This window comes from Podarcis liolepis (assembly GCF_965112155.1).
Source record: "Podarcis liolepis genome assembly, chromosome: Z".
Lineage (NCBI taxonomy): Eukaryota > Metazoa > Chordata > Lepidosauria > Squamata > Lacertidae > Podarcis > Podarcis liolepis.
In genome coordinates this window covers 18,241,406-18,255,231 of record NC_139570.1, presented here as the reverse complement: position 1 = coordinate 18,255,231, position 13,826 = coordinate 18,241,406, and the positions used below count along the sequence as shown (strand labels likewise).

General features: G+C 45.8%; 1 protein-coding gene and 1 long non-coding RNA gene across 6 annotated transcripts in view; one reads left to right on the top strand and one right to left on the bottom strand.

Annotated features, from left to right (window-relative positions):
* LOC310698106 overlaps positions 1–1,868 on the bottom strand; it is a 34,794-nt gene extending 32,926 nt beyond the window's left edge. For all 4 annotated transcript variants that reach the window (XR_014521313.1, XR_014521314.1, XR_014521315.1 and 1 more), the window contains exon 1: positions 911–1,868. This is a non-coding gene — a long non-coding RNA (uncharacterized lncRNA). The remainder of the gene's footprint in view (positions 1–910) is intronic.
* The window catches only part of XPNPEP2 (X-prolyl aminopeptidase 2), a 36,288-nt gene that overhangs the window by 14,147 nt on the left and 8,315 nt on the right, over positions 1–13,826 (top strand). For both annotated transcript variants that reach the window (XR_014521289.1, XM_083484730.1), the window contains exons 9-15: positions 808–889; positions 1,875–2,073; positions 3,910–3,999; positions 4,734–4,843; positions 5,367–5,444; positions 9,634–9,705; positions 11,687–11,747. Coding sequence is in view for 1 of the 2 variants with exons in the window: in XM_083484730.1 (XP_083340856.1) it covers positions 808–889; positions 1,875–2,073; positions 3,910–3,999; positions 4,734–4,843; positions 5,367–5,444; positions 9,634–9,705; positions 11,687–11,747 (692 nt within the window). In the remaining variant the exon portion in view is untranslated. The remainder of the gene's footprint in view (positions 1–807; positions 890–1,874; positions 2,074–3,909; positions 4,000–4,733; positions 4,844–5,366; positions 5,445–9,633; positions 9,706–11,686; positions 11,748–13,826) is intronic.

Below are 13,826 nucleotides of genomic sequence, written 5' to 3'. Positions count from 1 at the left end.
CACATTCCCTGTTTCTGCAGCCTCCTCAGCTATGTCAGTACACATTCCCTTTGTTGTCCTCACTTGCTGTTCCTGAGCTACTCCCACCAGGGCTGGCTCCAGAGAGTGGCATTGTTAGGAAAGCTTCAGATGCTTTGGAAGCAGAAGGTCGCGTGTTCAGTCCTGTGCTTCTTTAGGTAGGGCTGGGAAGTTCCCTTTGTGAAACCCCAGAGAGGTGCTGTCATTCACTTTATACAACACTGAGCTAGAAGGACCAATCACATCCCTGCCAATTAAAATTGTACAGTGGATTGGGAAGATCTTGCACGTCAAACTCTTTCTCCCCAAAAGATCAGACTTTTTTTAATAAGGAAAGTGATTGGGAAATGCACTGGAGAATGTGTTGATAACATTTGATTTGGCGCAATGTCATCTAACCTCCCCACAAACAAATCAGAATGAATGTACAATAAATATCCACCATCGTCTGATCTCCCTGCAAACAATTCAGAATGAACGCTTAATAATAATAATAATAATAATAATAATAATAATAATAATAATAGGTCATCTGAATGTGCCCTTATATACAGTTTGCACGCCACCCCAATCTCTGAGCTGTGCAAGATTCCAGGGATTTCAGGACGACGCATGTTCATTTCAGGGCCTTCTCCTCTGCTTCCCCCGTGACTCTAATCCTGTCTCCGTTCTGCAAGCCACTCTCCCCATAACCCTACCCTGCTTCCTTCAACCACTTAAAAGCCTCCTAGGTGAAAAGAAGAAGAAGGGAAAAAATGGAATTTGTAAGAAACCCCTGCCTTTCCACAGGGCTCTTCAATCTTCGGGGAGATGACATCCCTTACACACCTGTCTTCTACGCTTACACACTTCTCACCAAGACAGATATCAGGTACTTGAGCAACTTACTCACCGTCTCAGACAAGGGTCTGGTTCAAACAAGTGGGATCCAGAATAAAATGGCTGCAGTGTGAGATGCTCTCCTCGGGGTTCATGCCAGCCAGCCATGCCCTCTTCCATAACACTCCATTTCCTATCCTCCATTTCCTGTTTTACCTCCCCTCCCCCCAAACAGAAACTCAGCATTTTGTCCTGACTAAGCATTAGGGATGAGGGAGAAATTCTATGCAGTTTGCAACGCTACCAAATTCTCACTTTCAGTCTTCATCTCTTTCCAGGAAACACAGCCCTCCTTCAAAATTCTCACCTATCTGAATTCTGTGGTGCAGTTCTCCAGCCAAACGATGTTTGCAAAATTCCCATAAGTTCCCTGAGAAGAGGGATGGGCTGTTTTTAAACCACTCTTGAAAACTGGAGCTCTGTGAGAAGAATAGAGGCATCCTAACAGCTCTCAGAGCCCTTAGCAAACTATCTTTCCCAGGATTCTTTGGGGCAGGGGAGGCCATGGCTGTTTAAAGTAGGAGTCAGCAACCTTTTTCAGCCATGGGCCGGTCCACTGTCCCTCAGAACTATGTGGTGGGCCAGACTATATTTTTTGGGGGGGTGGGGGAATGAACAAATTCCTATGCCCCACAAATAACCCAGAGATGCTTTTTAAATAAAAGACACATTCTACTCATGTAAAAACACCAGGCAGACCCCACAAATAACCCAGAGATGTATTTTAAATAAAAGGACACATTCTATTCATGTAAAAACATGCTGATTCCCAGAACATCCGCAGGCTGGATTTAGAAGGCGATTGGGCCGCATCCGGCCCCCGGCCCTTAGGTTGCCTACCCCTGGTTTAAAGCGATTTTAGCTGTTTACTAGCACATTAAATGTATAGTGTTAGAGGGGGCCAAAGTGAATCAGCAAAGTAACACACAGTTGTTTGTTCTTCCAATCTCACTTGGTTTGCCCCCACCCCTCCTTAGTCTGTTTGTGAACCAGAGTCGACTGAGCAAAGAGGCATCCCAGTCGCTGGTCTCTCAGTGCCCAGGGCCCCTGTGTGTGCAGGTGGCGGACTATAATCAAGTAAGCACAAGTGTGAGAAAGTATGCCCAGCAGGATGGCGTTCGAATCTGGATCGGGACTGAATACACCACCCTAGGACTCTATCGAGAAATCCCCCTGGTAAGTAAGAAAGATGGAGGGACTCTTGTACAAGGGAACCATTGAACCAGAGAGGAGGCTGCACTGGAAAAACTGGGGGGAAAGCATAGATATCTGCCTTCCATTGAGTCAGACCATTGGTCCATCTAGCTTAGTATGGTCTACTACACTGACTGGTCAGGAATGTGGGTGGCACTGTGGTCTAAACCACTGAGCCTCTTGGTCTTGCCGATCAGAAGGTTGTCAGTTCGAATCCCCACGACGGAGTGAGCTCCTGTTGTTCTGTCCCAGCTCCTGCCAACCTAGCAGTTCAAAAGCATGCCAGTGCAAGTAGATAAATAGGTACCACTGCAGTAGGAAGGTAAACAGCGTTTCCGTGCACTCTGGTTTCCATCACGGTGTCCCTCTATGCCAGAAGCGGTTTAGTCATGCTGGCCACATGACCTAGAAAGCTGTCTGTGGACAAACGCCAGCTCCCTCGGCCTGAAAGCAAGATGAGCGCCACAACCCCATAGTCGCCTTTGACTGGACTTAACCATCCAGGGGTCCTTTACCTTTTACCTTACCTTACACTAACTGGCAGCTGCTCTCCAAGGTTTCAGATGGGGGGCACTCCCAGTCCCATGCGGAGATGCCAGGGATTGAACCTGGGACCGTCTCTGTGCAGAGCAGATGCTCTGCCACTCAGCTATGGCCCTTCCCAGGTAAAAAGGAAGAACATAGAGAGTGAGCCATCATCACCACTCATAGTTTGGAAACTTAGGATAGGAATCTGCCTTGTATCAAGTCAGACAATTGATTCACCTAGCTTTGTATTGTCAACCCTGGGCCCATCCATACGGGAACCCCTTTCTGCTTGCTAAAAGCAAAAGTTTTGTTATGTTTTCATATGGCATTGAATAGTGCATTGCCTCCATTCACTGTGCAATTAAGAGCATAAGAGCTTGCTGGATCAGGCTAGTCCAGCATTCTGTTCTCAGTGGCCGACCACATGCCTGCCGGAAACCAGCAAAGAAGACCTGAGCACTCTCATCCTGCAGTTCCCAGCAGCTGGTATTCAAAAGCATGCTGTCTCTGAGAGCATAACCAACATAGCTAGTAACTTCCTGCACAGGAAGCTCCCTGCATGGTTTTTGCATGCTGTTTGCTGTCTTAAATCCTGCAAAGTTTCTGCACCACCTGACAATGTTTGCAGCGGGTGGCAGTGCATGACAACTGAGCTGCCGAGCCTTGCTTTTTAGGTCACACAAGCTATTATTAGGCACACCTCTCCTTTCACTCTGGTTAGGGCATATGCATTTGCACAGAAAGTTACCTGTGCAGAGGCGTGGTTTTTTTCCTGGGTGGTGTAAGTGAAGTCTCATTTTTCTGCACTGTATTTCACCACAATGCCTTGTAGAACTAACAGGGGGAAAGTTGTGAAAATGAAATAAAATGCCATGTGAATTCAGCCTGAAATTGGAAGATTTGCTAATCCCCCTAAACCTAGATAGACTTTCATCTGATCCAGAGGGACTCTTCCTCATGTCTTATGTTTGTTACTTCACAAGTGTTTTTAATGTTGAGCTCTGGGAATGAAACCAGGCTCCAGGACCAGAGCCCTGCCTCAAATGGAGTTCATTGAAGGACACAGCAGACATCAGGAGATGATCGTGCGTGCATGCAGGCAGGCACTCTAATATATGCTGTGAGAACTGCCACATATAGAATGCAGCATAAGCAAAGGGGAACTGCGCAACATGCTCTGCGAGTGATGACAAAGGCCTGCCTCCAGCTGGTCTGCTTCATGGTAAGCCGACAGGTGCATCCCCCCTGAGAATGGCCTATTGACATGGCTGCCTCCTTCCTGTCTTACAGGAAAAACTCTTGGTAGAGGAGTACTCTCCTGTAATGATCACCAAAGCAGTCAAGAACGCCAAGGAGCAAGAGATGCTGCGAGCTGCCCATGTATGTAAGCCCACCGCGAGTGCAAAAGCAGTGGAATGTTGTGGTGCAATGATCTTGTGAGTTTAGATTTGAGTCGAAGCTCAAGGGAGTTCTCCTAAACCACAGCAAGTGGATCCTTTACCCATGACTGTCTGGACAGTGTTGCCTGAAGCCTTTGGGGCTGGCACCCATCAGGACTGGTGGGGGAGAGGGTGGCTCCTCATCTTTGACAGTTTCGGGGGTTCTTCATCAAATATCAACTTGGGGGAGGACCCACAAGGGCATCTTCAGCATTGAACTCTGGGGATGCTGCCTGCTCCCCAAGATTCTCAACCCATGGGGTGTCTGTTTTGCCTTCTGAGGACTCCATGTCCAGTACCAGGTCAGGGCTAGACACCGTGCTGGAAGAGATTTTACCATGAGGCCATGTTGCAGCCATGTAGAGTGGCTCCAGCCAACTATGATGCCTTCTGCAGATGAAAACTTGATGCAGGGTGTAGACAGTCAAAATGGGACATCTGTGAATGATGTGTGCATTCCGGAACAGACATGATGATAAAATGATATTTGAATATTTATTGCAATCATGTGTTCCATTTGGTTTTGAGAGAGAGAGAGAGAGAGAGAGAGAGAGAGAGAGAGAAGGGTGTTTTTGGACATGCTCATAAATTTGCAACGTGGCTATTTATTATTTTGCTGTAAGTTTTATTATAGCAAGGCAGGATAGAAATACTAAACAATGATTACAACCACAGGTACGAGATGCCATTGCAGTGATTCGGTACTTGGTCTGGCTGGAAAAGAATGTTCCCACCGGTTCTGTGAATGAAATCTCTGGCGCCCGTTATGTAGACCAGTTGCGTAGGTCAGTCTGAAAAGGGCAATGCTTCATTTAGGCTAGTTTTGCCATGGTCTGGTGATTATCACATTGTGAGAACATGGAGGAAGGCCTTTTTACTGGTGGCACCAGTGTTGTGGAATGCCTCTCTGCTGAAATATGAGAAGCCCCATCTATATTGGCATTCCCCCGGCTATTGAAGGTACACCTGCTTAGACAAGCATTCATCCCCCTGAACTTGAACTTCTTGACCTATCTGTTTTAATTGGGGGTTTTAAAAACTGTCTCATAGTTATGCTTCGGGTATAGGGTTGTATAGAAATTAAATAAATAATAAAAATAATGGTATTAAATCTGAGCGGTTTTACTATTTTTGTAGAGTTGTTTTATTATTTTATTTTAATTATATATGGAATTTATAGTAGATTTTATGCTTGTAAATGGCTTAGAAGCTTTTGTGGCATGTAAATAGTATGAAAATCAATCAGTGGTGATGATGCTGCGGAGGGTGAAAAGGGTGCCAACCAGAGTTTTCTCTTTCCCTCCACAGCGAAGAGGCCAACTGCAAGGGGCCCAGCTTTGAGACAATCTCCGCCACTGGACTGAATGCAGCTCTGGCCCATTACAGGTAGGGATTGAGGAGAAAATTGGTTTGGTTTGCAAACCTACCTGATTCACATTTACCAAAACAATACAGGAACCGAAACACAGGTAACTTTCGAAATTCACAGTTCCACAACCCAAAACATGTGGACAGCTCCCTCTCTCAGAACGAAAGTAGTGGAGGACTCTACCACTTGCTTCTCATATCACTCACCATTTCCATCTCCTTAACTAGGGCCTATAATTAGGGATGGATGGGGATGGAGGGCTCTGCCCTTATCAGTTCCCCCCTTTCCTCATTTTCCCGCTCTTAAATTCAGTTTTCCACATTTCTGCAGCGATCTGTGATTTGTGAAAATTCATCAGCATTTTAGTGCAAATTTCTCCTAATAAACAGGTTATTTTTTTGTTTTTTTGACCGATGTACACATTTGGAGGCTCCAACTGCATTATACGTTTAAAGCGGTATCACCCCCACTTAAAATGGTAAGGGCTTCGCTCAAAGAATCATGGGAACTGTAATTTGCTAAGATTGCTGAGAGGTGTTGCCCCTTCAAAGAGCTACAGTTCCCAGAGTATTTTAACAATCAATCCCTCTTCCCAGGGAACTCTGGGAATTGTAGCTGTGTGAGGGGAATAGAGGAATCCTAACAACTCTTAGCACCTTTAGCACAGTTCTCATGATTCTTTGGAGGAAGCCATGACTGTTTAAAGGGGGGTGATATTACTTTAAATTATAGAGCATGACAGTAGGCTACATTCCAGCAACACAGAAATCAGGTCGGAAACACACGATCCTATCCACACGATAACATTTAAAGCACATCTATGCCACTTGAACAGTCACAGCTTGCTCCCTTCGAAACCTTGGGAACTGTAATTTCCCCCAACAGGGCTACAGTTCCCAGCAACCTTAACAAATGGCAGCTCCCAGGATTCTTTGAGGGAAGCCATGTGATTGAAATAAGGGACGTGGGTGGCACTGTGGGTTAAACCACAGAGCCTAGGACTTGCCAATCAGAAGGTCGGCGATTCAAATCCCCGCGACAGGGTGAGCTCCCGTTGTTCGGTCCCTGCTCCTGCCAACCTAGCAGTTCAGAAGCATGTCAAAGTGCAAGTAGATAAATAGGTACCGCTCCGGCGGGAAGGTAAACGGCGTTTCCGTGCTCTGCTCTGGTTCACCAGAAGCGGCTTAGTCATGCTGGCCACATAACCCGGAAGCTGTACGCTGGCTCCCTCGGCCAATAAAGTGAGATGAGCGCCGCAACCCCTGAGTCGGTCATGACTGGACCTAATAGTCAAGAGTCCCTTTACCTTATGTGATTGAAATGCATCAGTGTGGCCTCTTCTCTCCCCATCTTTCAGCCAGACACAAGCACCCAAGGAGGAGCACAAAATGGGGGTGGTGAGAAGCGTGGCCAGGGGAGAGGAGGTGTGGCCTAGAGAGGCAGTCAGTCCAAGGGAGAGCCCCAAAGGGCCAAACAGAGAGGTCTGGAGGGGCAGATTTGGCCTCTGGGCCTGATTGTTCCCTACTTCTGCCTTACTGCCTCCTTGCATTCTCCACAAGAACAGTTGAAAAATTGGGTTTGTTAAAACTGGCGTCACAGCCTCTGAGAACTTAGGCTTGGCACACATTACCACTTACTTTGGCTCCAGTGCAATCCCACCGCTGGTGTTTGAAGCAATGCACACATGATACTGAGCCACGGTCCCTATCCGCACTGTTGTTTCTTGAGATATACTGCTGTTTGATGCAGCTTCTGCCCGGTTTGAAAACCTAAACTACATTCACTTCACAGTTAAGCTGAGGTGGGTACATTCAAAGCAGATGTTGCACATGTACAGATGGCAGATTCACGAAGAGCAATGCTGGGCCGGGGGTGGGGAGAAATCAAACAGTTAATGTGCATCAGCTGAAGACATCCCCCCACCCCCTCACTGGTTTGAACAGCAACATGCAAGCGCAATGTTGTTGTTGTTGTTGTTGTGTGTGAGAGAGAGAGAGAAAGAGGGAGAAAGAGAAAGAGAGAGAGAGACTTTGTTGCATTCTAAGCTACTGATGTGCACATAGCCTTGGTCTGCAATGCTCACATAAAGGAGCCAGTCCTAAAAGCCGTGAGCGTGTAGAGGGAAACCCCAGAGCTGCCAAGAATCTGCACAAACTGGGGTGGGCAGGATCTAAAAATGGCATGCCCAAATATAGGTTGTGGCTTGTGCACGTGGGTTCCTGAGCGTGCATGTCGCACCTGCCTCTGCAAAGCACAGGGAGAGAGAGCCCTGCTGGTGAATTCAGCATCCTGTTTTCTCAAACTTGCTAGCCCGCCCCCCACCCCACCCCCCGCTTCCAGGAAACTCACAGAAATGCACAAAGGCAATTATATCCCCACCTGGGAGCCTTGGGACATGGAGGTGCCACTAGGGAGCTCATTCCCACAAGAGGCAATAATGACCACCAATTTCAATGACTTTAAAAGGAGATGGTTTGTGGAGGATATGGCTGCCAATAGTTGCTAGCTGCTCTGTTTGTATGCTACATTCAGATTCAGAAGCAGGCTGTCTCTCTGGGGAGCTATCCTGGGAGAGAGCTGTCGCTCTCTTGCTCTGCCTGTGGGCTTTCCAGAGACACCCAGGTGTAGACACCCAGTGCATTTAAAGTATCTGAGAACTCTAGCTTCTTCATGGTGCTGGGAGTTGTAACTCTGTGAGGGGTAAACTCAGGGGCTGGCCAGGTTAGCCCACAAGGGCACAGGCCTAGGAAGGCACAATAATTGCACCTCTGGCCTGGAGTGGCTGGGAGCCTGCATACACCCCTTGTGTATGTGAGCCTACTGGAGGGCTCTGCCAGCCTACTGGAGAGGGCTGCTCCTCCGCTGTTCGGTCAGGCATACAGGCTCCTCTGGCCATCTCTGCAGAGGAATCCAGTTGCTGGTGTGTACTGCTGTAGCCAGGTGGGCAGGAGCGGGACTGAACCTAAGGGTCAGGGGTACCTTTACCTTTACTTCACTGTTGCAGCAGCCCTGTGGAGCCCTCTCCAGTTGGCTGTCAGAGCTTTTAGAAGTGTGAGCAGGGGCTCGGAGAGAAGAAAGACAGAGAGAGCAGGGAAGAGTTGTAGGAAGAGGAAAAAGGAAGGGGAGCAGAAGGAGGCAGAAGGGAAAGCACGGAGCAGAAGGAGGCAGTAGGCAGACAGGCAGACAGACTGATTGGGGGGGATGGGGAACAGAGCAGACCCAACTCTGATGGCCAGGAAATCGCTGTCGGAGTGCAAAAGGTGAAGAAAAGCAAACTTTAAGTTTCTACTCCATAGTCTCTCCTGGCTTTGGAGGCTCCAATACAGTTCCTTGCCAAGGGCACAAGCACCTAGGTTCGCCTCTGGGTAAACGACGATTCACAAGATTCTTTGGGGTGGTGCTTGAAATGTATGGTGTGTACATACCGTAGCCCTGGTTGGTCACTGTAGAAAACAAGAAGAGGGTGCTGGATTAGTCTATCCTTTGGTCTGATTCAGCAGGGCTTTTCTTTTTTTACTAGCAGCCTGTGTAGGTGGAGCAGCCTCCCGAAACCAGCATCCCTGCCACTTACTGGGTGGGACTTGGGTGACCCATGGTGGTGGCTCAGATGGGATGCACTAGTGAGAGTAGCAGGTTGGCACTCGGTGCAGCCACACAGCCCGGCCTCACCACAACCTCACTCCACACAAGGCACATTCAGATAAGCTGCATCGGCCCCGGTGCTGGGAGGACGGCTTTGCAGCGCATTCCCACCCCTTGGGCCACTGTTGCTTCTTACATTCTTGCTCTGTTTTTCTGATTGTAAATTGTTGTGATCTTTTGTTTCTCTGTTGTTGTCATTTGCCATAGGACTTTATGGTGAAGGGCAGGGGAGGAATAAAAACCATCATCTAAACAGAGGCTGTGTACAACCCATGCCTCTAAAGCACATGACTTTCCCCCAAAGAATTATGGGAACTGCTTGTTAAGGGTGCAGGGGATTCTAGCTCTGTGAGAGGTAAACTACAATTCCCATGAGCCTTTGGGGAAACTATGTGCTTCCATATAATATTCCTTTACTCTTATTTTGTGAATGTTGCTGCCTTATCCTGTTTTTGAATTTCCCTGCGTCTGCTGGCGACTGAACACTGAGCTTGGAGGCACAATTGCCTGACCCAACATGCTAATTCTGATGTTCCTCTCTGTGTCTTTCTTTTCCTCTTTCAGCCCATCCAATGCTACCGCCCGAAACCTGACTGTGAATGAAATGTACCTGCTGGACTCAGGGGGCCAATATTTGTGAGTATGGGATGCCCTCTCTCTCTTTGGCCAGGCTCAGGTGCCTGCACCTGGCAGCGGGTTTTATGGAGAAGCAGCTCACCTTGTGAGGCAGAGCCTCTGTGCTAGGTTGCTGGCAGGCAGGTCACTGTACTGTAGGAGGGAGAGAGGAAAGTGGCAGGAAGGTCAGCGGAGTCCAAACACACTGGCAGAGCCAATGTGGCACTCCTGCTGATGTGCTTACACATCACCAACTTCCCCACTGCCTCACCCACCCACCCCCGTCTCCTGGTAAACACCAGTGAGCCATCTGCTGAGAAGGTAGCAAAGAGACTCCTCCCCACCAAGCAAGCTGCTTCTGGATTTATGGAGCTTTCTCCTATCAAGGAGAAAGCAGTCTGAGTATGCCCCAGTGACAACTCCTTGTACTCTAGGGTTTGGGTTCATCTATTGATCTCTGAAACACAGCGTCCTACCCTACAGACTGCATCAGAGGCAGATTTAGGGGAGTGCAACTGGTTTGGTCGCACTGGGTGTGGAACCTGGGGATGCCACAACTATTATTTAGAATGCAGTGAAAGAGGTGGGGGGCACCAAATTTTGGCATCACACAGGGCACCGCTAAAATTTGAGAACTCAGCGTCTGCCACTGACTGTATGGAGTGTTAAGAGCAACAGCTGGGACCCTCTTGATAGTTCTGCTGCCCTCACAGGCTCGGGGTGGTAGAATCATAGACTTGTAGAGTTGGGAGGGACCCTGTGGTCATCTAGTCCAACCCCCTGCAATGGAGGGATTGTGCCTGTGGCAGCCTCTAAATTGTGGAACTTCCTCCCCACAGAGGTGCATATGGTGCCTACATTATGTAGTTTTTGTCATATGCTGAAGACACACCTCTTCACCTTGGTTTTGACAAGGGGTATGTGTGGTTTAGGACTCACCTGTGATTTGTTTAAACTGTTTTTAAATTGTTGTAACCCACACTGGGACCTGCTGGTGAAGGGCGGGTAATGAATTTGTCATAATACTTGTTGTTGTTACAAATGATTGGCCGCTTTCTCTATAAAGTCTGTAAAATGTTGTGAACAGGTTACAACATACAGTGGTACCTCAGGTTACATACGCTTCAGGTTACATACGCTTCAGGTTACAGACTCCGCTAACCCAGAAATAGTGCTTCAGGTTAAGAACTTTGCTTCAGGATGAGAACAGAAATCGTGCTCTGGCGGTGTGGCAGCAGCAGGAAGCTCCATTAGCTAAAGTGGTGCTTCAGGTTAAGAACAGTTTCAGGTTAAGAACGAACCTCCAGAACGAATTAAGTACTTAACCTGAGGTACCACTGTATAAACTGTCAGAATATTTACTACCCATCACATGATACAATTGAAATATCAAACTATGCCTAGGAGGAAGAACAGAGGTGCTCCCAAATTGTCATTATTTTTGTTGTTAAGATTCATTATGATCCCTGCTCAAGGAACAGGTCTTGTGGAGGAGATCCAGGATTGAGGCGCAATAAATGGTATTTAAAAACACAGCTACTCAGAATAAAACAGGTAACCAGAAGGAAGAGCAAAGGCATTGCTAAAAAACGAAACCCTCACGTCCTAAATCAGGGTTAAGAGTCAGGCAAGTCTCTGGGAGCAATAGGTTCCACGTAGCAAAGCGGGAACTGCTGCTCTCAAAGGTTCTCCACGTGCTCCCCTAAATATATTTGGCACAACTTTGGGGCTAAGTGAGGGAAGCCCAATCCACCAAAACAGCTCCTCACTACCTAAAACTAGGTAGTTTTATACACTCTAGACTCCTTAAGGAGTGGGGGAAATGCCTCTTTGCCCAGCAATTGTATTACCGACTTTGCTTCAAAATGTGGTAAGCCAGCCTTGCTACATTTTGGGAAGCCCTCCAGCTCCTTCCGCCAAGTGAGGCTCTGGACCTCTGCTGACCTGACGGGTACCATTGCCTGACAAAGCTCCCTTCGCTTTGCTTCTCTCACCCCTGCAGAGATGGAACAACGGACATAACCCGCACTGTCCACTGGGGGGAGCCCACAGATTTTCAGAAGGTACTGTTTCTTCTTCCTACACGTACACCTGGATTGCACACCTGGGACTCGGGGACAAAGTCTTGTTTTCCTTCTGCTGTATTTCCACCCCCACCCCCTTGTCTAAGTTACTTTGCCCTCCTTTTCTCTTGCTACTTTCAGGATGGCTATGGTAAAGCAGGTAGCTCCCAAGTGTGGTGGTGGTGTTGTTGTTGTTGTTGTTGTTGTTGTTGTTGTTGTTGTTGTTGTTTTTCCAAAAAAATTATTGATTTTCACAAAATTAAAAACACACTAACAAACAAACAAACAAACAAACAAACAAACAAACAAACACAAATCATAACCTTATTAAAACTAATCTTCTTAACATTGTTAAGTGACTTCCTCGTATCTCCCTGGCTGAATTTCAGTGCTTATTATTTTAACGGTTTTCCAAATCAAAGTTCTTATAATTTTAACTTAATCACTTAACATCACTCTTCCCAATTCAGCATTAAACATAATAATTCATCACATTACTTATTTAAGTCCTAAGCCTAACTGGTAATTGCAAGCTTTTTCCAATTATTTTAACTTAACATATTTAACTAAATAATCATTAAATTTCATCCATTCTTCCTGATACTCCTCCTCATTCTGGTCGCGGACTCTTCCGGTCAGGTCGGCTAGCTCCGAAAAGTCCATCATCTTCATCTGCCATTCTTCCATAGTTGGTAGTTCTTGCGTTTTCCATTTCTTAGCTAGTAAAATTCGAGCAGCAGTTGTGGCATACAAAAATAATTTAACATCTTTCTTGGGCAATTCCAAATCTGTTATTCCCAGAAGAAAGGCCTCTGGTTTCTTTATAAATGTATATTTCAACATTTTTTTCAATTCATTATAAATCGTTTCCCAGAAGTCTTTCACTTTGGGGCAGGTCCACCACATGTGATAAAAAGTTCCTTCTTTCTCTTTACATTTCCAGCATAGATTGTCACAGTTATGATAAATCTTTGCTAATTTAACAGGAGTCAAATATCATCTATACATCATTTTCATTATATTTTCCTTTAACATTGTACATGCAGTAAACTTGACCCCTCTCTTCCACAATCTTTCCCAATCCTCAAACATTATGTTATGTCCTACATCTCTTGCCCAATCTATCATCACTGATTTAACTTGTTCATCCTTTGTATGCCACTCCAAAAGTAACTTATACATTTTAGACAGATTTTTAGCTTTAGTGTCCACCAACTCCGTCTCCAACTTAGATTTTTCAGAAGCAAAACCATTTTTCTTATCTAATTTGTACAATTCATTAATCTGGTGATAATGTAACCAATTTAACTTATCTTTAACTTGATCAAATGGTTTTAACTTATATCCTTCTTTATCCTCCAATAATAAATCTGAATATGTCAACCATTTGGTATCCATATTTAACTTTTTCTGGGCCTCCATTGGTGAAAGCCATCTGGGCGTCTTCCTTTCTAAAAGATCTTTATATTTTATCCAAACATTGTACAACAATTTCCTAATTACATGATTTTTAAATGCATTATGGGCCTTTACTTTGTCATACCATAAATATGTGTGCCATCCAAACACATTGTTGAATCCCTCAAGATCTAATACATCAATATCTTCTAGCTGTATCCACTCTTTAATCCAGCAAAGCACTGCTGCTTCAAAATAGATTTTCAAATCTGGCAGGGAAAATCCCCCTCTTTCTTTAGAATCCGTAAGCAATTTATATTTAATTCTGGGTTTTTTCCCCTGCCAGATAAATCTAGATAAAGCTTTCTGCCATTCTTTAAAACATTTCACATTATCTATAATTGGGAGAGCTTGAAACAAAAAAAGCATCTTTGGCAACACATTCATCTTAACCACTGAAATCTGGCCCAATAATGACAATTTTAAATTTGACCATACCTCCAAATCTCTCTTAATTTCATTCCATAATTTCTCATAATTATCTTTGTACAAGTTCAGATTTTTCCCAGACAGGTTCACCCCCAAATATCTAACTTTTTTCACAAAATCAAGGCCCGTCTTTTCTTGTAGTAGTTTTCTTTCATCGTTGTCCAGATTTATCTCTAATACTTTGGTTTTGCT